General features: G+C 43.3%; 1 protein-coding gene and 1 long non-coding RNA gene across 3 annotated transcripts; one reads left to right on the top strand and one right to left on the bottom strand.

Annotated features, from left to right (window-relative positions):
• The first annotated feature begins 1,551 nt into the window (after positions 1 to 1,551).
• Positions 1,552 to 17,583, top strand: LOC103667582 (neuroblastoma breakpoint family member 6-like protein). The gene is made up of 8 exons (XM_008695758.2): positions 1,552 to 1,761; positions 3,840 to 3,939; positions 5,574 to 5,809; positions 9,056 to 9,107; positions 10,023 to 10,186; positions 11,973 to 12,080; positions 12,859 to 12,978; positions 17,453 to 17,583. Exons 1-8 carry the CDS (start codon positions 1,584 to 1,586, stop codon positions 17,461 to 17,463), a joined length of 969 nt encoding a protein of 322 aa, XP_008693980.1. The 5' UTR covers positions 1,552 to 1,583; the 3' UTR covers positions 17,464 to 17,583.
• On the bottom strand, positions 12,206 to 24,266 carry LOC103667584. Of its 2 annotated transcripts, none has more exons than XR_005834017.1 (3): positions 22,925 to 24,266; positions 18,519 to 18,659; positions 12,206 to 12,768 (listed from the first exon to the last, which is right to left on the bottom strand). It is a non-coding gene; the product is annotated as an uncharacterized LOC103667584 (long non-coding RNA). The 2 variants fall into 2 exon arrangements; XR_005834016.1 differs by lacking the exon at positions 12,206 to 12,768 and adding an exon at positions 17,661 to 17,787.
• Positions 24,267 to 26,597: the final 2,331 nt, after the last annotated feature.

Below are 26,597 nucleotides of genomic sequence, written 5' to 3'. Positions count from 1 at the left end.
ATTAGTTTGGGGCGCCTGGGTGGCTCCGTCGCTTAAGTGTCTGCCTTTGGCTCAGGTCATGATCCCGTGGCCCTGGGATCCAGTCCTGCATTGGGCTCCTTGCTCAGCAGGGAGTCTGCTTCTCCCTTTGCCTGCCACTCCCCCTGCGTGTGCTCTCTCTCTCTGTCAACTAAATAAATAACAATCTTAAAAAAAAAAAAAAGAATAACATTAGTTTATAAGTCATCCCAAAGTGGCCATTACATGCATTCAAAGACATAGACAAAAACTCTTTCAATGACTTTGACAAATGGGAAAGATTTCCTGTGGAGCTAGAATGAATGTCATAAGTGACAATCATAAAATATGTGTATAGAGATTAAAACATAAAGCAATCCACACATACAGGAGGAGGGTGGGGCTAGGAAGTAGGGATGTCAAACTTGGCTTCCAGTTTAATGAAAAGCCAGTATACTTCCTCAATGAAGGAAAAAAGCAAACATAACCCTGGGCTATGGCAAGAAGAAAATTCAGACACAGGATAGAAATCTTTACAAATTAGGGGCGCCTGGGTGGCTCAGTCGTTAAGTGCCTGCCTTCGGCTCAGGGCGTGATCCCGGCGTTCTGGGATCGAGCCCCACATCGGGCTCCTCCACTGGGAGCCTGCTTCTTCCTCTCCCACTCCTCCTGCTTGTGTTCCCTCTCTCGCTGGCTGTCTCTCTCTGTCAAATAAATAAAATCTTTAAAAAAAAAAGAAATCTTTATAAATTAATTATTCACACATTGAATATTATACTCAGAATTTTCCCTATATTACTAAACTGTTGTGGAATAAAACTAGAGAACCAAAGAATAACACCAAGACTATCAAAAAGTTTTAAATATTTCCTGACGGAAAAGTGAAGTGACTTCGTGACAGTCCTTAAGACAATGAAAGAATTTGGGAAAATATTGATTCCTTCATGTTTTCTATGCACTTACAAGAATAAACAAAAATATGCTTAAATTTTAGAAAGAGATGTGGTATCAGCACAAGGGCACAGAAATACTGAGAGTGGCTGCTGAAGGGGGTGGTCCCCACAGGTGGTGACCTTCACTACAGAACAGGTGACTTGTGTATCAGCCTGGCCTCAGCAACTGGAAGACAGGGGCTCCTAAGATTCCATGACACCCCTCACTTTCCAGTTCTGTTATTGTGACTCCAAACAGTTACCTGGCAGGCTGGGTGCTCCATCTGGCACTCTAACCGAGCCTGAGCTGAAGGCAGTGCCTAGGCTCTGGGTTCTGGTATCTTCTGCCTTGTTTTTGTGGTTAAGAATTCTTACAGTTGTGGAATGCTGACAAAGTTTGGCCTCAAAGTAAGTATGAATTACATCTGCATACTTTAGACCTGTTTAAGTCCATTTTTTTTCCACTTAAGGAAACTTCGAGGTATAATTTACAAACTATAAAACTCACTTATTAGGATTGTACAGTTCAGTGATTTTTAGTAATTTACCAGGCAGCGCAGCCATCACCATAATCTATTCACTTGTTTCTAATTATTTGTTGGGTTTCTGCTCCCAGGTTCTGGCTCTACTTCTTCTACAACCACAAAGTTCAGTATGGCAGAATCTCTCACTACTTTCTCTGATCTGAGGACAGAAATGAGCATCCTAGAAACCAACCGGTACTTGTGCTCCCAGCTGGAAAAAAACAAACAGAACTTCCAAGACCTCATGGAGAAATTCCTCACATCCAAGGCTACTGCTTATGTCCTGGCCAACCAGCTGCAGAAATACAGTAAGCCCTGTGGGTTCACAGTCACCAGAGTGATAAATGATTGCCTATCTTCCCTATGAGAAACTAAACACTCTCCAAACTTTATTCTTCTCTCTCCATCAAAATAAATCTCATCCTGCCTATACTCCTGGAAAAGTAGAAGTGGGTATTTTTTTTTTAAAAGATTTTATTTATTTATTTGACAGAGAGAGACAGCCAGCGAGAGAGGGAACACAAGCAGGGGGAGTGGGAGAGGAAGAAGCAGGCTCCTAGAGGAGGAGCCTGATGTGGGGCTCGAACCCAGAATGCTGGGATCACACCCTGAGCCAAAGGCAGATGCTTAACCACTGCGCTACCCAGGCACCCCTAGAAGTGGGTATTTTACCTGCAATTTGCAGAAGATGGAAACACTGAGGCACAAAGGAATAAAGTTTACTGTGAGAGGTAGGGAGGCATTGAGGCTAAAACCCTGGTTAAGACACTGAACTATCTTTTCTTTCTCAGGAATATGTGTCAGTTTCTAGAAACATATAGTATCACAGTTGGCTTAAATATCTCAGGATTCAATTCCGACTTTTACAGAGCACCCCTTTGCAAAACATTGTGTTAGCTGCACTGAACAAGTACTAGTATTCTCTACCTGCCTTATAGGAGCTCAGAGTTGTCTGTTCCCAACTGAACCGAAGATATCTGGAGAACAGAACCTCGATAGCAACACTGAGGGAAGTCCTGATGCCCCGAGCACGATTTATTTCCCCATACAAGTTCTAAGAAGTTGTTCCTCACACTCCAAGATTGAAAGTATTTCCAGGAAAATCAGAGACTCTGTAACACCTTTTTGATCTTTCCCTGAATATGAACTTTTGGAGACAGCAAGCTAGTCCACGATCTGGGCTTTGAGACGTGTAGCCAAAATTAGAATGATTCTAAGTGGGCGAGGCCTCCAGTCCAGCAGACCAGGTCAGTGTAGGAGCTGGCCCTTCCTTCTCCATGCTCAGCTCTCACATTTGGAAATCCTTGGACAATCCCAAACCTGTTGGTAATGGGGGCCAGCAGGGAAGCAGCGGGAAGCTGTAGTGACGGAAGGAACCATGATGGAAGTGAGGACACGAGAGACAGGAATATTAGAGGAGGATTCTTGCTGATATTGAATTAGAGTTTGCTTTCAAATGTTTACAGTTATTTTTCAATAAATCAATGGGGGATAAAATTTGCTATCCAGCTTACTAGACATGGAGAAGAAAGTTAAAAAGCCTACTTATTAAAGATGGAAAAGATGAGCTTTGGGGTGTAAAAATATAGGATTTTTTTTTTACATCACTCATTAAAATCACAATTGTAAGACACATTGTTTGAAGCTAGAGAAGAAAAAAGGTATCACCCTAGATCTTAGTGTAAAGATAATACAGTGCAGTGATTAAAAGCATGTATCCTGGGGCCAGACTTCTGGGTTCAAATCCAAGTTATCCTCTTTATACCTCAGTTTCCTCATCTGTAATAGTAGTAAGAATAATATTTACCTTTTCAGCTAATGGTGATGATTACACGATAATAATTCTTGAAAATCTACTAGAACAATGCCATGGAAGCACTACGTATTAGTTCTCCCTCTAACACAACACCTGGTAGCATTTGAACATACATCTTTCAGATTTCTTCCCCTCCGTATACATATTACACAGTTGAGTCCAGATAAACTTGGAAATCTTTGAAATATTGGGGGGATTATTGAAACTCTCAACATGGGAGAACTGTCAGTCCTACAATCTTTGGAACTTTCCCAACACACATGAAATCACTACTTCATGTCCCAGGTTAATGGTTTACCTAAGTGGCTAGGAGGCTTGGTGAACTGGCCCAAGATTTGGAGTCAGACCTCAGGGGATATGAATTCTGACTTGTCTTCTTCCAGTTCAATCATTTTGAGTACGTTACGCGTCCTGAGCTTCTCTTTCCTCATCTCTAAACTGCCATGTAGTCTGGGAGATTGAGGAATGAGATCGGGAAATCCCAGCATGGAGCCTGGTAATGGGGTTATATTTGTCCTTGACAGCGGTATGTCCAGCTTTCCACTGAGGCAGGTGTGTCTATTTTCTCAGAGAACGAAGAGTACAAAGGCCTCATCGAATCCGTGCTGGAGGAGGAAGTGCAGTTTGACAGGGAACAGGCAGAGAAGATGAGACCAGCTGCAAGGCTTGGGTAAGGAGGTACCTGTGTGGGAAAGTGTGAACTACTATTTGAAGTGGGGCAGCCCAGGCTGCTAGCATAAAGAGCGCATTTGTCCAAGGAGAGGGATAGAAAAGTACATGGCAGGCACAGAACTAGAGAAAGACAACTGGCGGGGCTGTGGGAATTGGGTAGTAGAGTAGTTAGGTCTCTGGGGTTCTCCCTTAAATAGCATATGAATAAAATGGAGACAGATGCGTGAGATGGAACACTAGCAATGTGGCTTCTAGCTGCGTGACCTTGCGCAGATTTACTTAACTTTCCTGCATCTTCGTTACCTCAACTACTTCATCTGAAAAATGAAAATACAAACAGTATCATAACCCTCAGAAGGTTATGAAGATTAAATGCGTGATTACAAGTTAGAACCATCTCTGACACATATGAAGCTCTCAACGATATTTTCTGTAATTATTATACTTTTATTTTTGATAGGTGTGGTAGTTGTCATTAATGGACTAACATTTTCTACCACAAGAGATACTTTCCAAGCTTTTCAAAGTGACTCTTCATGATAAAAATGTTTCTCCTTCTCAACTTTAATTTTTTTTCTGAATTTATACTATGTGGAGTACTAACTGGCAGGGCTATTAGGTAGACAGATAATCAAGCAACTGTTGTCTGGAAAATAGATTATGAATGTGCTGAGGACTAGCATTGTCTCCCCTCAGAGGGTTTCAAATATAGGGTAGATTGTGGCATTCAAGATGTCTTTTAACCCTTTATTGAAATGAAATCTGAGAAGCTCAAATGTGTAAAATCTAAAGCAGAGATACGTGACTGAAGGAAGCCTAGGTCTGGAGCCTCTGTTGCTCTCTAGTCTATGCCTTCACCAGCTCTGACACTTTATAGGAGCTCTGTGGAAGAGTCTGAGAGACAGGCTGTAGAAGATCACTTAGTAGGACAGCAGGGAGGAGATTCAGGCATCGGCTGAGGTAGATGACTATAAACGTCTAATCCAGCTTTAGGATTATGTGGTTCTAAGTATTAACTGAATACCTACTTACATGTGTGCTCTCTGTTGGGTACTGTAAGTTGGGTAATATGTGGTACTGTCTCTAGCCTCAGAGAGCTCACATTTTAGATTGGAATCCATGCAAAATATTTGTATAATCATTAGAAAATGGTGAAAACCCACTTAGAGTGATGTAATTGCTGTTACTCAGAACTTTATTTACTCTTCAGTGTCTTCTTACCAATGATGGCTTATTTTCATGTCACTGAAAAGAATGCTATCCTTGATCCTTTCATTGATTTTTCTTTTCATCCTTTGAGTCAACACCACGTGTAGCCATCCAACACTTCTATAACTGGCTTGTACGTGTGTGCACGCCACTTTCTGCATAATGCTTGATGATATATATTTCATGGAAATGGAGGTGGGCTGAACTGAGGAACTGAAGGGGCATCATTTCAAAGTAAAGTTAATAAAAAACAAAGAAACAAACCCAGTGCTGTTTCCTCATTCCCTCTGTCACAGGCAAGTCATACAACTTCTGTAAAAATTCAAAAATTGGGAAATTCCTTAGGGGCATTCTACGAGATGTCTCTGCTGAAACTCCCATAACCTATCCACTATTACATTTTGCTTTTTTCCCTTACTTTAGGAAGTATGATCCCCTAATTCAGGCTCAGGCGCGAGAACTGACCCACTTACGACAGAGGATACAGGAAGGGAAAGGTGTCTGTTATCTTTTCATTCAGCATACAAAGAGCACGGTCAAGTCTTTTGAGGGCCTCCTCAGGAGCACTGACATTGCCCGCTACCAGGGACAGAGATTCTGTGAACAACTGGCCCAAGGAAGCCAGCTGGCAGAGAACCTTGCCAGCAAACTCACCACTGGTAAGTTGGCTTACAGGCTAGGGAGACCCTTAGATCCTCCCAAAGCCCCACGTAAGTCTCCATGCTTCCACGACTCTAAGAGTGACTCTAAGATGTCCTGCTGTTGGGGCGCCTGAGTGGCTCAGTCGTTAAGTGTCTGCCTTCGGCTCAGGGCGTGATCCCAGCGTTATGCGTGATCCCAGCGTTATGCGTGATCCCAGCGTTATGGGTGATCCCAGCGTTATGGGATCGAGCCCCACATCAGGCTCCTCCGCTGGGAGCCTGCTTCTTCCTCTCCCACTCCCCCTGCTTGTGTTCCCTCTCTCGCTGGCTGTCTCTCTGTCAAATAAATAAATAAAATCTTAAAAAAAAAAGATGTCAGCTTATTGATAGTGATGCTATCAGGTAGAAATACCTAGGGGCACTCACCTGGGCCCAAGGTAAGGCCCCACAATTTCCTCCTCCTTTTAAGGATAATTGATTTACAATAAAACGGCCCATTGTAGTGTCAGTTCTGTGAGCTTTGAGAAATGCATATACAGTGGTGTAAGCACCACCACAATCAAGATACAGAATAGTTCCATCACCACTAAAAGTTCCTTTGTGCTTCTGTGTAGCCAATCATTGTCTCCCGCCCCAGTTTCTGGAAGCCACTGGGTCTGTTTTCTGTCCCTACAGATTTACCATCTCCTGAATGTATCAGTAGTTTGTTTCTTTTTCTACTGTTGAGTACTATTGCATTATATGGGTACACCACTTTTATGTATCTATTTACCCATCGAAGGATACTTGGATTATTTCCAGTTTAGGGCAATTATGAATAATAGCTATAAAGATTCACATACAGGTTTTTATGTGAAAATACATTTTCTATTCACTTCCCTTCCCTTGGGTAAATACATAGAAGAGGGATTGCTGGGTCACATGGTAAGTGTATGTTTAACCTAGAAGAAACTGCCACACTGTTTTCCAGTGTGGCTATATCATTTCAGATTCCCACTGGCAATGTGTGAAAGTTTCCGTTGTTCCCCAATATCAACTTTGGATAATTTCAGGTTGTTGTTCTTTTTGCTTTTTGTCTTAGCAGTTTTAGTAAGTATGGGGGCAGGGGAACGCATTGTGGTTTTAATTTGCACTTCCTTAATGACCAATGATGTTAAGGATCTTCTCATATGCCTATTGACTCTCCTTATATCTTTGGTGAAGCCAGTGTCCAACATTTTGTCATTTTAAAATTGAGTTGTTTGTTTTCTTATTATCAAGTTTTGAGGGTTCTTTACATTTCTGGATACAAGTCCTTTATGAGCTATTTAATTTACAAATATTTTCTCCTGGACTATGGCTTATCTTTTCATTCTCTTAACAGTGTCTTTCAGAGAGTAGAATTTCTTAATTTTAATGAAGTCCAACTTATGGATCATGCTTTTGTGTTATATCTAAGAACTCTTTGCCTAAAACCAGGTCCTTTGCCTTTCCATATAAATTTTACAATCGGCTTGCCATTATCTGTTTAAAAAAAAAAAAAAAGCAACAGCAACAAAATCCTCTTGGGATTTTGAGTGGCATTGCTTTGAATCTATGAAAAGTTTGAGGAGAATTGACATTTTTAATAATACTGAGTTTTCTGGGGCACTTGAATGGCTCAGTCGATTGAGTGTCTGACTCTTGGTTTTGTCTCAGGTCATGATCTCAGGGTCCTGGGATTGAGCCCTGTGTGGGTTCTCGCCCTCTGCCCCTCTCCCACTCTCTCTCTCAAACAAATAAATAAATCTTAAAATAATACTGAGTTTCCTAATTAATGATCATAGTACTTTATTAGGCTGAGGACATTTCCTTTTTAATTTTTTTGTTTTATTTATTCATATTTGAATGAACAAACCTTTTGTTTTTTGTTTTATGATGGTGACTGCTGACAACAGGGAAAAAAATTATGTCTCCTAATGCAAACATGAGTAGGCATGGTCCAACCAAGAAATGTTTCCAACTTACCTGAGGAAGTTCCTTCTTTTTTTTTTTTTTTTTTTTTTTTTTGAGGAAGTTCCTTCTTATTCCTTATTTTCTGAGAGTTTTATTTTCAATAGATGTCGAATTCTGTCAAATGCTTTTTATTCATTTATTTAACGATTGACTGTTATATCGTAAGACACTGGGTCCTGTTAAAACCCTCTGGAAATTATTTTTTTAGCAGGCAATTAATCCTATTAGGTTCAGACTCCTAAGTTCTGTCTCACCTTCTGTAGGCAGTAGTTCCAATGTCAGGTGAGTGTTCAGTGCCTTTGATATGCTGCTGTTTGGGTTGGTCCAGCAAATATGGTACTCAGGTTTAGTCTGGACTGGGTGGTGGTTTATGTGGTAATTCAGTTCTCTAATCCTTTGTCATGATTTGTTGGGTCTATTACATACATATTCGGTTTGGCGATGAGTCCTGGGACTTTTGTCAGCTTATAGACAGTTTTCCAGCCTCTCTCCTCTCTGGTATTTCTTCCATACTTTCAAGTTCCCAAGGGTCCCTTTTCCAAAAAGTTCCTCTGTTCAGAAAGATTGAGTTCTCAGAGATTTCTTTTCTCACACTGTGTTGCAGTTTTGCATGACTGGGGCTAATTTGAGGAGAGCAAGGAGGCAAAAAAATTGAGAAATAGAAAATAAAAGGGAGCACTCTTCACATTTTTTAGGCAAGAGATCCCTTTTTCTTGGTTCTTTTGATCAAAGAGTTAGATTCTCTTTTGTGGTTTAGGTCACCATTCAGCTGCCTTGACAATACAGTTCTGCAACTGTGCTGGTCTCTAGGTGGGTGAGGGAAAAAAGAGGGAGGATTCTCTTCACACACTCTGGCATGCACAGGTGCTTTTCTCCAGTCATTTGGTTAGAGGGTGAGGTGGATTCTCCTAAAGTTTTTGCTCCTCAGAGACTGCAGTGGGTGCTTTATGAGAGCCTATTAGGACACACAACCATGGTCTAGCCACCGGCCAGCCTTGTGGCAAAAATGAAGGTTACAGGTGGAGAAGCAACACCGGACAAAAGACATTTTAAACTTTTTTTGCCTTGACTTGGTAGCAGATGTCATGGTGATGATTTGCCACACCAGGAACACACTGCCAGTGTTGCTCAGGAAAGCCTTCCAGGCTACTTCTCTGAAGACATCCTAAGCCCTCTCTCTCAGAGCATGCAGAGTATTACATCTCAAATCATATAGGCCCTCATATTTGTAACGTGTGAAATGGGACTTGCTCAATTTCTGAATAGCTCTTTCTATTTTTTGGTTCACAGAAAATCACAATGATAAGAAGGATGAAGATGGACAGGAGCCACTAGCACCCAGGTAACTGAATGATGAAAGGGCTGGTAATGGAATGGTGAGGTCTAGAGAAGATTCCAGAAGCAAGGACCAAGACGCCAAAGTCCCAGTTCCAGGAAAAAAACTCAGAAACTACTGATTGTACCTATTTCTTTTTTTTAATTTTTTAAAAAAGATCTTATTTATTTGAGAGAGAATGAGAGAAAGAGAGATTGAAAGCATGAGAGGGGGGAGTGTCAGAGGGAGAAGCAGACTCCCTGCTGAGCAAGGAGCCGGCTGTGGGACTCTATCCTGGGACTCCAGGATCATGACCTGAGCTGAAGGCAGCTGCTTAACCAACTGAACCACCCAGGTGCCCCCGATTGTACCTTTTTCATTCATTCATCATACAATGATGTGTCTGTCCTTTTAAACAATCAATATTGTCTGTTCTCTGTGAGTTCTTGTATTGATTACCGTTTCCTAGTAATTCATCAAGTTTAGTTAGCTAGAGTCAGTCTGACATAAAGGCCAGAGATTCCTGGTGTCTGTATTCTAAAAACCTGTATGGTGAAAAAAAACAAAAAACCACGTCTCAGGAGCCAGTATTCAGTGGCCCACTTCATATTGTATTAAACAAAAGTTGTCCACAGCATTTTAAAACTGCTATCCTAGGTCTCTGTGTGTCATACGTGTATTTGAGAGTAGTCGAGTCTACTTCCTCATCCACATGTTATGCAGTCAGCACACTGAACACCTGCTGCTCCCTTCTACCCAACTCTAGGCACAGTAACCCCGGTCAGAAGTGGATTGTTATGTTTTCTTTCTCATCCAGTTGGCCTCTTTGGTTTCTGGCGTATCTTCCAGGAGCTTCAGATAGGACCAGCTGCTGTAAAACTGTGGTTCCAGGTTGCCTTAGTTTAATCTCCTGTCTTACCGCCTTCCTTGCCCCTATCCCAGGCTCAGCAGGGAGCTCCAGGAGGAAGAAGTGAATGAAGTCCTGGAAGACTCACTAGATGAACGGTATTTGACTCATTCCAGTCACTGTGACTCTCACCAGCCTCCCAGCAGCAGTGCCTTCCCCTCTGATGTGCAGGAAGCCAGCTCTGCTGTGGAAGTCACCAGTGAGTACTCCCATTATAAAGAGAACAAAACTCCAACAACACCGGAAGAATGGAGAATAAAGCTCCAGTAGCTTCTACATACTAACCGCCTCTGCCTAGGCTGAATGAGATCATCTCGGCAGGCAGGCCCTAAAGATTAACCTTGAAAAAGTGATGAGCCTGAACACAGCTCTGGGACCAAGTTTCAAGTACAGGTCCCTGGTGGGTCAGGTAATTTGCATTGTTCCTGGCCCACACCTCACCTCAGTCACTCTGGCCCCCACTGGCATGTGCAAGCTGATGGACTCGAGGCAAGCCAGATTGAGAGTGAAGGGACCGTGGCAGACGGCTACCACTTCAGCGTGTGTACAGAATCTAATAGGCCTCCTCTAAGATGAAGCATCTTAGCTTTCTGGGAATGTTCTTGCTAATTATAGTTCCTGAACAGTGTCCCTTAAACTTTTCTAACTGCCTGAGATATACTAGCAGTCTTGCCCATATTTTTGGAGGTGCAGTATCATGGTTCCAGTCTCCAGTCTTCATCTCCTCTACAGATGACTTGCTTCCTTATAAGGTTCCGTCTTACTACCAGAACATCAGGTGGTTTCCCTAAGGACAAGGCTCAGCTCTTGGCAACCCTTGGGTAAATACTAGGGTTCCCATCCTTTGTGTGACACTATTTTTAAAAAATGTCTGTGGGTTTAGTCTCAGCGCTATAATCTAATCTAAACCAACAACCAGCCTGTCTACTGGAAAAAAGGCCTAATCGAGCAGCCATGCCGCTAGCATGCTCCTTTCCTAAGAACCCCAAACTAGCCAGTGTAGCTCCTCCAGGTATGTAAGAGCCCCTAGGGGGGTAGCAGCCTCACTGGTGTGTGTGTGTGTGTGTGTGTGTGTGTGTAGATTAAAACCTCAACCTTCATCTCTTTTCCCTTTTTTGACTGTTTGAGTTTCCTTTGGGGATCAAAGTTTGAATTGTTAGAGAATTATATGTTTTACGTCCTCTCATAGGCATGAAAATAGACTTTTTAAAAAAAAATATTTTATTTATTTATTTGAGAGAGAGAAAACAGGCAGAGGAGCAGAGGGGGCAGGACAAACAGACTTTGCGCTGACCACGGAGCCTGATGTGGGGCTCGATCTCACAACTTGAGATCATGACCTGAGTGGAAATCAAGAGTCAGATGCTCAATCAACTGAGCCACCCAGGCATCCTGAGAAAGAGACTCTTAATCCACTCAGTGTTAGCTGAGTTTTTTAATAGTGATATAAGCCACCTCAGGTTTTGCCTTTTTGCCAATGGTGTGTGCCTTTTATTACCCAGGCAGTCCCCTTACAAAGGCTTCCTCATTCCTATTTCCCATTTCACCTTGAGATGTAGAAGGAGGTCTTTGTCATCTATTAAAGATGTTCAGTCATAAATCATGTGGGAGAGGTATTTAGTAGAGACATTTATTAGTACCTGAAAGTCTTACATAAGAAGTGGCCACATCTCTCCCAGAACTAGATAAGCCCTTCTCAGAAGCCTTATTTGATGTTTTCCCTGCCTTGTGTCAACCTCCTTTATACTTCCCACATCCTTGTGTGAGAGGTGGTCCTGTGGAGTTTGCTTAGCCCTGGACCATGCTTTGTTTGAAGGCCTTTAAGGGCTCTTAAAGGAAGTTCTCTGGTGTTCCCTGATGAAAGAGGAAGTTGGCAGAAAAATGGTGAAAGGCAGGGATCTTGCTGAGAGGCCCTTGGCCACCCCATTAGTGATAAGGATTCTCCATCTCCTACCTCATTCCCTGTGCTGGTGGAACGGCTGCAGAAGATGAGATCCAGAACCTGCAGCAGCACCTGAAGGAAATTCTTTTCATCAATGACTGCCTTCAAGAAAAGCTGGAACATCATCTCAGCATTTCTGACCAAGGAAACGGTAGGGGCAGCCCAGGTCTGCCTGCTTCTGGCAATATGTATCTTTCTAAGGACTTGTCCTGTGTTTCAGGGCTTCATAAGATTTCAAGAACTTGATAAACCTTACTTTCCTTACTCTTACAAATGGCCCAACTAGGGAGAATAGGGCAGGTATGAATACTCCTACTTTTTAGATGAGTAAATAAGTTCAGATAGAGATTTGCCCCAAGGCTGAGCTATCCCTCCGTCTTCAAGTTGTCTGACCTCCAAAACTCTTCTTGTGACTCCTCTTCTATATACTTTCTGTGGCTCCTCTCCTCTCATGTGGCAGTCGTTCGGTAGAACTTGGGTTGCTGAGTACCGCATTCAGCAGAGTGAGGGTCTCTGCTACTGCCATCCTCATCCCCCTCTCTAATGTCTTGGTTACTCTTCATTGTCCCCAGTGTGGTTCTTCTCCCCGCATCCTCCTCTTGGATTGCACTCACACAGAGGCCATCATTCCTCAGTCTTGGACTGGGCCAGAGCAGTGTCTGGGCCTCTTTCCACACCAAAGCAGCAGCTCTTTCATGAGAAAAGTCTCCTTCATAATTTCAGCCATTCGGTGTGATAATATTAATGAATGAGCTGGCATTTGTTAATGGCCTTGTGAAAATTAAGCTTCCGTCCCATTACATCGAAGTCCCGACCTTTGAGTCCCCAAGGTTTCTGGGCTGAGAAAGAAGGGGAAAAGGAATTGCAGAAAGCATTATCTCAAGTGAATGTGTTTAACTTGCCTAAACTGTCATTATTTCCTGGACTAGGATGCACATCTAACCTCAACAGGCAGAGCGTGGAGTCTGTCGCCCAGCGGTTCAATGAAAACAGAGGCATCAGGGAAGGAAGTCTGAGCCTCCTGGCTCACCTGAATCGTATTTCCAGAGGTAAGTGATCAAAACCCCCAAGAGAGGGTCGCGCTCAGAGCCGCCTTTTCTCCTGCCGTACCCAGCTATAAAAACAAAAGGTGATGGGGAGGCCACAGCTACCCAAAGCCTCACGACTCATAATTCTCAATCTAGAGAGGGCTACCTCCTAGGTGCTCCCTCCACAGGTGCCCAGACTCCAGGCTCCAGGAAGGGGTACGTCTGGGAAACCCACCATTTAGGTACAAACCACACCTCACTAATGCAAGCCTGAGAAGAAAAGCACAATCCTCAAAGGTGAAAAGACATGAGAGAACAATTATTTCAATTGAGTAAAATTTGCCAAGATTAGATAAACGCTGTCTTTGAATGCGGAAAGAACAAGCAAATAGAATTTAAATTCTGGGTCAGTAGTCTTTGAGGAAATGTGAGGACCAGAAGAGGTACCATGAGCTTAAAAGGAGTAAAACCCCAATTTTCAAAAACTGGTGAAAATAAAGTACTAAAAAATTGAAATAAGTATAGCTTATATTGATCCTTGGCAAAATACAAATTTATTGCACTCAAACTGTAATATTCCAGTCAACTTATGGTTCCCAACTCTTACTATTGAAAAAAGCCAAACCAAACCAAATTACCTTCAGATTGGTAAAAATATTTACAAACCTGCAAAATATCTTCAGCCTATCTCCTATATACCAGACTCAGTATTTACTGAGTTTTTGCTGTGTGCAATGCCCACCCCAATAGACATCCTTGCCTGATCTTGTAGGTGCCAGGTAAGGAAGGTCACCTAAGATTCCTTTTACCTTCTTTTTTTTTTTTTTTTAGATTTTATTTATTTATTTGAGAGAGAGAGCACAGGCAGGAGGGGGGGGCAGAGGGAGAGGGAAAAACAGACTCCCCACTGAGCAGGGAGCCCCACCTGAGGCTTGATTCCAGGACCCTGAGATCATGACCTGAGCTGAAAGCAGACACTTAACTGACTTAACCAACTGAGCCACACAGGCACCCCTCCTTTTACCTTCTTGTACTTATGTTGTTTTTTTTTCCCAAGGACTCTTCTAAATAGGACTGTCCTCAGATTAGTGGAACCAGTTGCCTGGTGGCTCAGAGAATGGAAGGACCTGGGAATTTATATCAGTCCCACAGCACCCAGTGACCCTACCTGTAAATCATTATCCATGATTGACAGGTATAGGCATAGGAAAGCCCAGCTACTTGACTTGAGGACATCTTTGTGGTGAATTAGCTTTAGGAAAAGCAAATCTAGAGGTGAACTTGGTAAAGACCCAGCTAGATAAACAGAAGGAAATCCTTGCCTTGGAAATCCAATTGAGAAAGAGAGATTCACCTCAGATCATAAGAAGGAAGATTAAAATCTTTAGGTTTAGAAGCCCATGGTGGGACAGCTAGAGAGAAACAGAGAACCATGGGAAATAGGTCAGGTCTCCTAAGTAGCTTTAAATCACGCTGTCATTATAAGAACCTGGTAAGGTCTTGCCTAACACAAATGCCTAGATATCACAGCTAGAGATTCTGATTTAAATGGTTTCAGATGTGTTTGGGGTATTAGTTTTTAAAAGCTCCGAGGTGATTCAAATATGAGGCTACCAGTGAGAAGGACCATCGATCTACTAAGATCTCAGCTCACCAATACAGAAGGATCCCAAACGTGCGGTTACTTAGGAAAGGCCAACACTAGCCATTGATGGGATTTGCATTCCTCTCTCAACAGTCTTATTTGTATAGCTGGAAAGAGAAAAGAAAAGATAGATGGATGGATTAGATCTATAATCAGTCTATCTGGAGCAGATAAAGCAAATTCAGATAAGAATTTTAGATGTTTTAACTTGAAAATAATCTTTACACCAAATCTATGATACCTTCAAAAGCTTTTAGATCTTAGTGTCCTAAAGAGAATATAACACTAAAACTTTAGGGAACAAATTTATATTTATACTTGCCTTCCCTATACTTAAAAATAAAATCTTTCTCTAAGAAGTAGTTTGGATAGAATTAGGTGATAAGGAACACCTAGGAATGAGAAATTATTTTTTCAGTTTTCACTTAGGAACTCTGTTACTTGATCTAGTGGAAATATTCCTACAAATGTTCCCAAGTAGCAACTGTGTTGCCATGTGACCTGGAGGGACCTCCAGCCCTGGTGCTTCCACCCCGCCAGACTGGAAGGAGTTACTGAAGGTTCTTGGTCTTACCATGAGAAGAAATTCAAAGACAGACACGCAGCCCAGTGGATAAGTAAAGAAGGAGGAAAGTTTGTTAAAGCAAAAAGTACACTCTTGAGATATCAGAGCAGGCAAGCTCAAGAGAGAGGTAGAGCAGCGTCCCCTGGGGGTTGGGTTTCTTACATTCACAGTTGTTAACTAGGGGGCGGGAAGCAGGGTTTCGGCTTTTTCTTCCTAATTTGGTCGGGGGTTCATGTGATGGCATCTGCCATCTTGGCTGATCTGGTTTGATCCGGCTTCTTTTGGCAGGCTGCCAGAGACAGGCCTCTGACCTCTCAGCTGCCCACGACTTCCTCATTGTTAACCTCCAGGTATCCTGTCAGAACCTGACTGCCTGCTCTAACAACCTGATGCAGAATTAACGTTACAGGATATCAGTCTCTAAAGGGTGTAAACGGATCAGTCCAAGGTTTAACTTTGCTCTTAATTTGCTAATTTTCTTTTTTCTCTTTCTGATGATTCCTCTCTTTGTCTGTAATCTCTTAAGAAGAATACTTAAAAGAGACTTTCTATAAAGTCAACTCCTGCCCCAGCCAAGGCACCCAATACACTGTGGAGCCTGTTGGCTTCCTCCAGAGTGGAGCCTTTTCTCTCCCTTGTCTTAAACTTTGTGACATAGTGAAAAGGCTCAAGGCGTGGATTTTAATCTCAGTATTTTCATTTATAAGTCTTGTGGCTTTAGTTAATACTTGGCCTCTAGATACCACTGTTTCCTCATGGCCAAAGATGGAACTGTGTTTGGATAGTAAATAGATTCCGGTACCAATTCCAGCTTGGGGAGGGGGTGTTTCCCACACCAACAAGCAAATTTTGGGACACCACCTGGATGGTGTGGTGATTCAAATCAATTCAAATCAATTCTGACACTACCTACTAGGTTCACCTAGTAGAAGACAGCATTAGATTCCACAGGTTAAGGGTTCAGTCCTGTGAGACTGCCCCCACCCTGGCCCCCACTTCAGATGCCAGTAGAAAATCCAGGTTGTCACCTGTATTTCTGACTTTGTAATCAGAGTTTCTTGAGAACCCCCCCCCCCATGAGAGTTTAATTAATTTGCTAGAGTGGCTTACAGAACTCAAAGAAACATTTTACATACTAGATTACTGGTTTATTTTTTTTTCATGTATATATGTATGTATGTCTGTGATCTCTGCACCCAGTGTGGGGCTGGAACTCATGACCCCAGGATCAAGAGTCACATGCTCCACTGACTGAGCCAGCCAGGAGCCCTGATTACTGGTTTATTTTAAAAGGATAAAACTCAGGAACAGCCAGAGGAAGAGATGCATAGGGCAAGTGATGGGGAAAGGGTGCAGAGCCTCCAGGCTTTCTCCGGGAGCTCTACTCTCCCAGCACCTCTATGTGTTCACCAACCCAGAAGCTCTCTGAACCCCCCATCTTTCGGGTTTTTGATGGAGGCTTCTTTACATAGGCATGATTGAATAAATCATTGGCAGTTGATGACTGAAGTCAACTTCAACCCCTCTCTCATCCTCAGAGGTCAGGGGGATAAGACTAAAAGTTCCAACCCTCCAAATTATGGTTGGTTCCCTGGGTAATCACCTTCCATTCTTCCAGGACTTTCCAGCAGTTGCCTCATTAACGTAACAAAGACCAATCCCAAGCATTTTAGGAATTCTGCCAGAAACTGGAACAAAGACCAAATTTACATTTCTTATTATAAATCACAATATTACAGATGGTGTCTAACGACCCTGCTGGTTTTCACACTCTAGGCTAGGACTCTTCCCTTGGCACCACCGTCCTATTAGAAAAATAAATAAATAAATAAAATAGGACATGTATTTCCATGCACAATATGCTCTCATTTCTAGAACAGACTTTCTGAATGTGCACGTTTGAAGCAAGGCACACCTCCTGGGAGGTGTGAAAGGCCTTCATTTTTTTCCAGAAGAGTAGAATGTAGAGTAAACTGATCCTGAGGGAGGATGTGGTAGGGATCTGGCTTACCCACTTGGAGCAGCTTTAAGCAGGCTATTAGCGTTATGAGGTAGTGGGGCCCTGTATTTCACACCACAGGGCACATGGTATATTTCAGAGGACTTTCCCTCTAATATGCTAGTGTAACTCCTTCCAGATTGTATTTCACCACCATGACTTATCTACTTTTCAGGTTGCACTCGGCCTCTTTTCTTCCTTAGCTGTCACTTCAGCCTCAGGTATCAGCAGAACAAATAGAAGATTCTCATTTAATTTAGTTTTTTTTTTTTCTCTTCTATTTCAGGTAAGAACTAACAGTGGAAATATGAAAAGTTCTTATTTCAACAAAGCTTAGTCATAAATGGTTCCCCCATCGATGAAAAAAACTAAAACAACAAAACAGTGAAATTACCAAATCTGAAGGCAAGAAAGACTTCATCTCTAAGAGTCAAATTTCACAGCCACTCTAGATTTTTACTCCAAATGGATAGTCTGATTGCAGAAATCACAGCTCTTCAGCCTGCAAATCTGACAACTATGTAAGAGACACCAATACCTAGATTCACACAAATGATCTTGAGATGCCTAATCCTTTTCTCTTGCCAAACCCATCCTGTGGATAACTGGAGTCAGCAGCAGCTGGAAAAAAAAATGTCAAGGACTCGGGTCAAGAATAAATCAGAATAATGTCATTGCAGACTGTTCATCAGCTCTTCAGCACATGTCCATTTCCTTGAAGGATGAAAGATTAGAAATCTTAAAGGACGGAGTTTATTTTATATACATTCTCTTGCCTGTCATTTTTTTTTAACAAATCAAAATTACAAAACTTTCTCTCTCCAGCTAACAACAGGGAAGTCAAACAATATGTCCACTATATTTATATCCCAGAGTGACAGCAACCAAGTCTGGGTGCATCACTTCATTCCGAAATTAAATGTTATCGAGCACCTGGTATTGATACAAAACTGACACTGTGTCCACACTCTGGGAACTGAGATAACTCAGGCAAAATCTCTACCTTCACAGGGATCTGTAAGCAGAGCAGCAGTCTCATACACGTCTACCTGTGGGCGACCCAAAGAAAGGATGATAGAATCGCTGCCAGAGAAAGATCATGAGAGTTTTTGTTCACTCTTGTACTTCCTGTATAGGTCTAGCAAAAGTTGCATTCTAGAGGTCTCTGTTTAGAATACACAGGAAGAAATAGTATATCTACAGGAACTGATAAGTTTCAGATAACTCCTCTCTCATTTGGATTTTTTTTTTCCTGAAAATAAGTACCCATTGATTTGTCTTTTGCAATTAAATATAAAAACCAGACATCTTATTCTGAAGCTCTGAAACATATAAAGTAGCCTCAAACTTACCAGATTTCCAGGCTTGAAGGCTGATTAATAAAGGAGGACAAATCCTGGATGGCAGGAAAGATCCTTTTGATGGGTGGGTACAGCAAACTAGTGACTTATATTCTTGTACTGGTAGTCAGTATTGAGGACTGCCATACCCTCCTGCAAGGTGGAGACCCATAGAGAGCCAATTTTTAGTCCAGGACTCAGATAGCTGTTCAGTCTTTCATATTTTATAATCAATTTCCCTCAAAATTATTTACTTTGAAACATTTCAAACCTACAGAAAAGTTGGAAGAATACAATTATCACCTTTATTCTGTTCATCTGAATTCAACAATTAAATGTTCATTTGCTCCTTTTCTCTGTCTACAGAGACCCACACCTGCATTCCAATTACTTAGTAAATGCAAGCCCACTTCACCCCTAAATACTTCAGTATGTATTTCCTAATATTAAGGGCATTATCCTATATAGCCATAATACAATTCAATTATCAAATCTAAGGACAATATTAAATCAATAACATTATCTAATATATGTTGCATAAATGTTCCCATTGTTTAAAAAATGTCCTACTTATATACACATGTATGTATAAAGATATAGATGCATTTAATATTTGTGTCTATATCATATATATATGAGAGATTAAGGATTAGGAGTATGTGTTGTGATACTGATATTTCCCCAGGCTCTAATTGAAGTCCCTAAATTGCACTTCAGTCCGTATTACCTGGAACTCTATCGTGATATCTTTGTTTTTGTTGTTTCTGATGGCATTACATTTTTGAAGAGGACAGGCTAGTTATCTTGTTCAAGATCTTATCTTCTGATCAAACAACATTTTTGGAAAGAACAATACGTAAGTATTTGTGTTTCTTATTGCATGCTCTCAAGAAGCAAGCTGTCCAAGAACAAAGCAACAAAATACTGTGAACATTTTTATGTCGAAAATATTAAAGGAGATACAGCATCTGCCAGCAGATGTGTCGTGGCAGCAGTAACCTCGACTCCAAAACTGTAGTGCGTGGCATCTATCTTGACCGGTACTGACTCGTCTTTTAGTTTGCTTTTAATCCCAGCACTGACTGTGACCCTGTTTTGCTGCCAGAGATTTACTGCTGACTCTCCAGCACAATGTGGTCAGAAGGGAAGGAAAACCTTCAGTAAACACTCCTAGAGCCAAGTGTGTAGGAAACTTGGACATGCCCCATGTATAAGCATGTACAGAAACTACTCCAAAATGCTTCCTCTCGAGGAGACTTCTCTGTAATTTCCACTGATGAAATAGCGTCAGCATAGCTGTTTTTCTGGTTGAGATATTTAAAATGGTGGGAGCTGTTTTAGGAGAAATGGGGATGATCTTACTGCATTTTAAATAAAATCCAAACTCCTGTAGCCATAGGTCTACACAGGTTTATCTCCATTCCCCATCAATATGGACATTAGTTGTTCTAGCACCATTTATTGAACCTCATTGAACTGGTTTCTACTGAAAACCAGTTGAACAAATGTCAGTTTTAGGGCTCTCAATTCAGCCGAATTACTGGTGTATCCTGCTGCCACTAGCACATTGCCTTGTCTGCCATAGCTTATAATAAGTCTTTTTTAAGAAAAAATTTGTTTTAGAGCATGGAGGAGGGGCAGAGGGAGAGAGAGAAAATCTCAAGCAGACTCCCTGCTGAGCACAGAGCCCACTGCTAAGGGGCTGCATCCCAGAAGCCCCAAGATCATGACCTGAACCAAAACCAAGAGTTGGGTGCCTGGGTGTCTCAGTCAGTTAAGGGTCTGTCTTCAGCTCCAGTCCTGATCTCAGGGTCCTGGGATGAGCCCCATATCAGGCTCCCTGCTCAGTGGGGAGTCTGCTTCTCCCTCTCCCTCGGCCTATCTCCCCCCCACCCTTGTGTACTCTCTCTCTCTCTGAAATAAACTCTTGGAGAAAAAAAAAGTCGAATGCTCAGTTCACTGAGTGCCCCAGGTGCCCCAGTAAGTCTTAATTCAGGAAGTGCAAGTCCTCTAGTTTTGCTCTTCTTTTTCAACAGCTCAATTTTGAAAAATGTAAAACTCTATGTCAACAACTACATAGATTAAGATGTGCTGTCATTTTCATCCCTTTCATTTCAGCGTAGAACACATGCCCACCTATGTGTTGGTTGACCCCTGTGGTCCAAGGTTCTCTATTTATTGTACCCTTTAGGAAAAATAAACCTGTTGTGTGCAGGCTGAGGAAGAGGCAGGATGTCCGTAACACTCAGCAGACTCAGGATTTTTCCTGAACAACAACAAAAAAAAATTCGATCACTTTTCTGGCCTTTGATCTTAGGAAATGTTTCCTTTACTTATTTCTGAAACATTTCCAACTGTGAAATAAAGCCTTGTGTTATTTATAATTTTTCTAGGAAAATAGAGTCCTACGGAAGATCCCTAATTTGTTAACCTGATTGTAAGAACTGATGTTGCAAATTGGAGATTAAGAAAGACTTTAACTTTTCTCTGCATAGGAAAGAAGATGGGAGAGAGGCAAAGATGCAAAGTGGGAAGAATAGTCTGGAACCAGAACACTAATGTTAGGATTTGGTAGTGAATGTCAGAGTTTGGAAAAGGGAAGAGACTACATGGGCATATCTAGGGGAAAAAAAACTTTAGTGGAAACAACAGAGAGTTGGGGTGCCTGGCTGGCTCAGCTGGTAGAGCGTGTGACTCTTGATCTCAAGTTCAAGCCCTATGCTGGGCACGGAGCCTACTTAAAAATAAACATATTTAAAGTCCCTTTTATGACGTTACTTATTTGTGAATATATAATTCTTTTCCATCTTTGTAAATGTGGCATAGCTGAGCTTGATGTGTTGGGTTTTTTTAGAATATATTTTTATTTTTATTTTTTTAAAGTATGCTCTATGCCCAAAGTGGAACTTGAACTCACAATCCTGAGATCAAGAGTGGCATGCTTTACTTACTGAGCTAACCAGGCAACCCTGGGAATGTATATATATTTTAAATGACTATTATACTTCAGAAATTTATCTGTGAACCTCTTAACCACATACATGGCCCTATCACCTGTGCCCTGAGAGTAAAATGGGCCCAACCTGGACATCTACCTGCGAAAGTGCAATTAAAATTAAGGAGAGAGGTTCTGACTGTCACAGGAATATTAGTTGCCCCTAATGTAGCAGTTTTCCTATTTCTTTCACACCTGATTCTTCATTTTTTAAAAAAGTTTAAGTAGTCTCTACACACAACATGGGGCTCAAACTCACGACCCAGAGATCAACAGTCCTATGCTCCTCCAACTAAGCCAGTCAGGCGCCTCCTTTCTTCTTTAAATAAAGGCAAATGAAAAGTAGAAGTATTCAGTTGCACCCTTGGAATCCACAGAAATCCTGGCTAAGGAAGATCAAGGCAAGATTAGAGATTGCCTACTGATTGGTAGCCTGGTCAAAGTTGTCTATTTCCCTTACTTTAGCAAGGATACTACTCACTTTCACCAGCCATGGGAAGACAAGGATCTGGAGAAGGCTGACTTATGGTAACTTTAGATCCTAAATCTCACAGGGTTTCTTCCCTTCTCTTTGAACTACCTCTCACCTACCTAACAGGAGGGATTCACTGCCTTTCTTTCTGGTCAGCACTCTTTTGGGGTCCCTCATGGACATGTCCGAGGTAGGCAGCTGGTTTCTCCTATGTGTCTTTCCCAATCTGGTTGATTTTCAACGACCAGAAGTGACCCACGACATAACTCCCTGCCTGTTGGACCAAAAGGATCTGGATAGCCGTGCAAACTGTAGAGATTACATACAATTAAATCCCAGTTGCCCTGAGTGCACGGCTCACATGATACCTGGGTTTCCGGTAAAGAAGAAAATACTATCTACAAACCTTCTCTGCAGGCCAAACTGAGTGAAGTGTGAGGTTCCAAAAAGGTCAAGAAGAACCTTACTGAGCTTTCCAGGACAGGCTTGAAGGAGGCTGATTCAAAGAAAAGGAGCAATGGTAGCACAACCCGAGGATACGGAGACTAAAGGCTCAAATCTCAACCTATGAATGAAGTAAGGACCATGAGTTGAATCTGTTTCCCACATTTGTGAAGTCATTAGCCCAACTTCAGCGTCCAGGACAGGAGTGAGCACACATCAGTGGTTCTCAACAGAGGACGATCTTGCCCACCCCACCCGCTTTCCCACTAGGACAGTTGGCAATGTCTGAAAAGTTTGATTATCGCGGCTGGAGGGTGTGTTTGGCTTCTACTGGCATGTAGTACGCAGACGCCGGGGAAGCGCCAGCCTACAGTGCACCCAAATAGCGTACATACAATGCACGGGAAATGCCTCCACAAGAAAGAATTACCGTGGCAGTTATCAGTGGTGCGAGTGTGGATCCATGTCCACACTTTATTTACTAGACAACACTAATTACTGACTTACGGATATGGAGTCTGAGGAAAACTGGTGTCAGGGAGAACGCTGAGATTTTGGCCTGGGCACACGGAAAGATGGAGTTCGCATTAACTAAGGCGGGAGAACTGCCGGGGCAGCACGTTGCACGCGGGTGGGGGGCAAAAATCCGGAATCCAGTTCCCGGCCGCCGAGCCCTCGTTGAAAGTGGTCCGTACGCGCCGTCTCGGTTGCTGCGTCCCCCGGAGTCCACCGGGTGATGTTGGGGACGCCGGGGTCTCACGCCGGGCGCCTCCCCTCCCGCGCCCTCGCCGCGCCCTCGTGTCCGCACGCGGCCTCGCGAAGGCGCGTCTCCAGGGCCGCTCTGAGGGGCGGCCGGGCCGGGGCGACTGGCGCCGGACTGGAGGATCTGGCGGGGCTCCGGGTGTGTCTTTGGCTTCTCTGAGCGCTCAGTGCGTCAGGGCTCGGTTTTGGGGAAAGCAGGAAAGGAATAGTCTTCCGGATCTTCCGCGGAAGGAAGGGCGGCAGCCTCAAGGGTGGGTGAGTAGTCGGAGCTTCTCGGTGCGCGTTTCTAACGCAGCTACAGCGAGTCGGAGGCTGCGAGAAAACCAAGTAACACGCGGTGCCCTGGTGACGTAGCGGCTGGGACTTGGCGCTTTTTCGCCACCACGCCTTGGGCTAGATTCTTGGTCTGGTGGCGTTTTGCAACGTCTCCTTTTACGCAGGAATTCTCTTTATCCCCGGGTCCTTGGGGTGTTGCCAAAGACGGATGCAGAAGAGGCTCCGCGGCGAGTCCTAAAGCTCCGGGGAAGACGGGGAAGTAACGGCTGCGCGGGTCGCTTCAGCGACTCGGGGCTGAGCGCCCGGCTCCTCACGCTCGCCCGCAGGCCCTCTTACCTGCGCGCGCTGTCTTCCCTCGGAGTATCCCTGTTCTGATCGTATCTCCGTTTCACGCACGGGCCGCAGTGGCTACACGGCGCTCGAAGCCGCTTGTCCAAACTTCCACAGCCAGGCGCAGAGATGAAATCTCGCACGGGGTTCAGGCCGAGCCCACGCTCTTGCTGTCGCCGCCCCTGAGGCGCTCTGCGGACCACGACAGTCGCAGCCCTCTGTGCATCCCCCGGAAATGGGCTGGTCCGCTCGGCCTCTTTGGTTCTCTTTGCGTGTAAACTACGTCCTGGGCGTTTGGAGGAGGTGAGGCCCTCGCTCGGAGATGAAGCCCTGCAGTTGGCCCAGGGCTCGCCCTCTCCTGGAGCACGACGTAACTTCTGTAGGCTCTAGCCAACCGTGAAAGGGGCTTTGTGTGGTGAATATGTTTCTCAACAAACTTACATACCGATTTTTTTCCTGCCTTATTCTCTCGTTCCTCTTTTTTTTTTTTTTTTAAGATTTTGTTTATTTATTCGACAGAGATAGAGACAGCCAGCGAGAGAGGGAACACAGCAGGGAGTGGGAGAGGAAGAAGCAGGCTCCCAGCGGAGGAGCCTGATGTGGGGCTCGATCTCATCACGCCAGGATCACGCCCCAGCCGAAGGTAGACGCTTAACGACTGCGCCACCCAGGCGCCCCATCTCGTTCCTCTTCTTGAGCTCTAAATATGTTAGAACTTTTGATATTGCCCTATAGGTTGCTAAGGTTCTGTTCTGGGTTTTTGTTTTTTTCAATTCTTTTTGTGCTTCAGGTAAGATGATTTTTGTTTCTCTCTCTTGAAATTCATTGAATTTTTGTCATTTCCATTACTCCATTAAATCCATCAGTGGTTGTTTTTTTGAGAACTCTTTCCAATTTCAAAATTTACATTTGGTCCTTCACTTACTCTATTTCCTGATAATTTTTCTAACTTTTAACTTACTATGGTTATATTTTCCTTTACAGTCTTGAAATAGTTATAATTGTGGCTTAGTATTTCTTGCCTCCTAGTTTCAACATTTGGGTGATGTCTCAGTCTCCCATGATTGTCTTATCTTGAGCATGGCTAGAGTAATATCAGAGTAAAGTATTAGAGCATTTTGGGTTGTATTGTGGATACTGTAAATGGTATACATACAGATTCTGGATTGCTATGTGTTACAAAAACACTGAATTTTTATAAAAGCAGGCCTGGTTGATATCAAACTGTGAATTCTCTCCCTTGCAATGGATGACAGGCGAAATCTCAGTTGTCACTTTAGCTTTTGCTGAACTACTTGGAGGCCGCCCAACATGCATTATGCAGGAGTCAGCCAGAAACTCGGGCAGAACTTTACAAACAACTTAGAACTTCCTTTCAGTGGCTTTTTCCTTTCTCAGATTCATCTCCACCTCTTGGTGTTTCAACCGCTATGCTTGCCCAAGCATTGTCCTCTGCTCCTTTAATCCAGCAAGACAGTTTGATTTTGTATTGGAATTTAGCTGACCCAAATAGGGCAGACCAAGGTGTGGTCTCAGCCAAAACTTTGCAAAGTGGAAAACTCACCATATCAGTTCTACCTTGTGTCTGCCTGCTTTTGTTCAGTCTCCCCAGCACCTTGAGATAGTATTTAAGAAACATACGTTGTCCCCAGTTTATAGTTATTATCTGTAGTACTCTGAAAAAAAGTAAGCAGCCATTACCACAAGTTTACCTTATTGTCTCAGTAAAGGGAGCTTAGCAAATTGAGCTTGGATCTCAGCTTGGCACAAGCTGTTTCATGAATTTCTAAAGTCACTCCTACCTCAAATGTGGATATGACAAAACCCAGGGTGTATGGAGGAGGATTAATAGGGGGCACAAGTAAGGGGATTGGCCCTTCCAGAGGGTGAGGAGCTGGGTCACCAGCAGCACTTTTGAGAAGGGACTAGAGCAGACCATCATCACTTTTCTTCCTTCATCAGTTTTAGGGCTTCACAAAATGCAAGGAGACCAGACCCTTCTGCATCTACCCCACATACCGCCAGACTCCTCTGTACACAAGGAGATTGCTCCTGCATGCTGAGACTTTTCAAGAAAGCACATTCCTTAGCCAGAAATCGAGCCCGGGTTGCAGTGGTGAAAGCCTTAAATCCTAACCACTAGACCACCAGGGAATTGACCTCTGGGTCTTCTCTCCTGCCCTCTGATGATAGCTCCATTGGAATGGTACTGTAGCTGGTTTCTTCCCCTTATCCTGCCCTGCCTTGCCTGCCCCTCCAGGGATGGTCTAAAAGGTCCTACCCTCCAAATTTTCTCTAAGAGGCAAGCCCACAGGCGATGCACCAGGTACCCTGTGCCCCAAATGGCATGCCACCTAGGAGCCAGGTGTACAAGTCACGGAGGGAATTTGCACTTCTTGGCTAGGGACCTGGAGATGTGCCTTTCCTTGCGACAATGAGGAGACCAGATTGCTGGGAGGAGACAGAAGGGGAGGCTCCCAGGGTGAGGAGAAGGTGAGCACTGAGACCCAGGGATCGACAACAACAGGATTCAGACACAGGCAGGAATGGAGACGGGGTGGATGGAGATCTCTTTCAAGCAAGGTCTTAAACAGAACTCTGGGTGTTCTCCCTAACACATTTTGTACCTTACAGTGTTTCCTTCTCAGTTGGAATCCTTTGTTCTCATCCTTCCAATGCTCTGAGCAAAAAAACTTTAGAGTTCTTCTTGACGACAGTGTTTTGCTCACATCTAATTAGTCAGGAATTCGTGTTTTCCTGTCAGTCAAGTATGCATATCTGTCTACACTATCCTCCTCTTTCTTGAACTCGC

Source organism: Ursus maritimus, unplaced genomic scaffold (genome assembly GCF_017311325.1).
Source record: "Ursus maritimus isolate PB19 unplaced genomic scaffold, ASM1731132v1 scaffold_12, whole genome shotgun sequence".
In the NCBI taxonomy this organism is placed as follows: domain Eukaryota; kingdom Metazoa; phylum Chordata; class Mammalia; order Carnivora; family Ursidae; genus Ursus; species Ursus maritimus.
This window is presented reverse-complemented; position numbering and strand designations above follow the sequence as displayed.

Coding starts and splice junctions, on each gene's coding strand:
- LOC103667582 (XM_008695758.2), top strand. CDS start 1,584: ATGGCAGAATCTCTCACTACTTTCTCTGATCTGAGGACAGAAATGAGC. Junction 1,762..3,839: donor CAACCAGCTGCAGAAATACA/GTAAGCCCTGTG, acceptor CTATTTTCTCAG/AGAACGAAGAGTACAAAGGC. Junction 3,940..5,573: donor AGACCAGCTGCAAGGCTTGG/GTAAGGAGGTAC, acceptor CCCTTACTTTAG/GAAGTATGATCCCCTAATTC.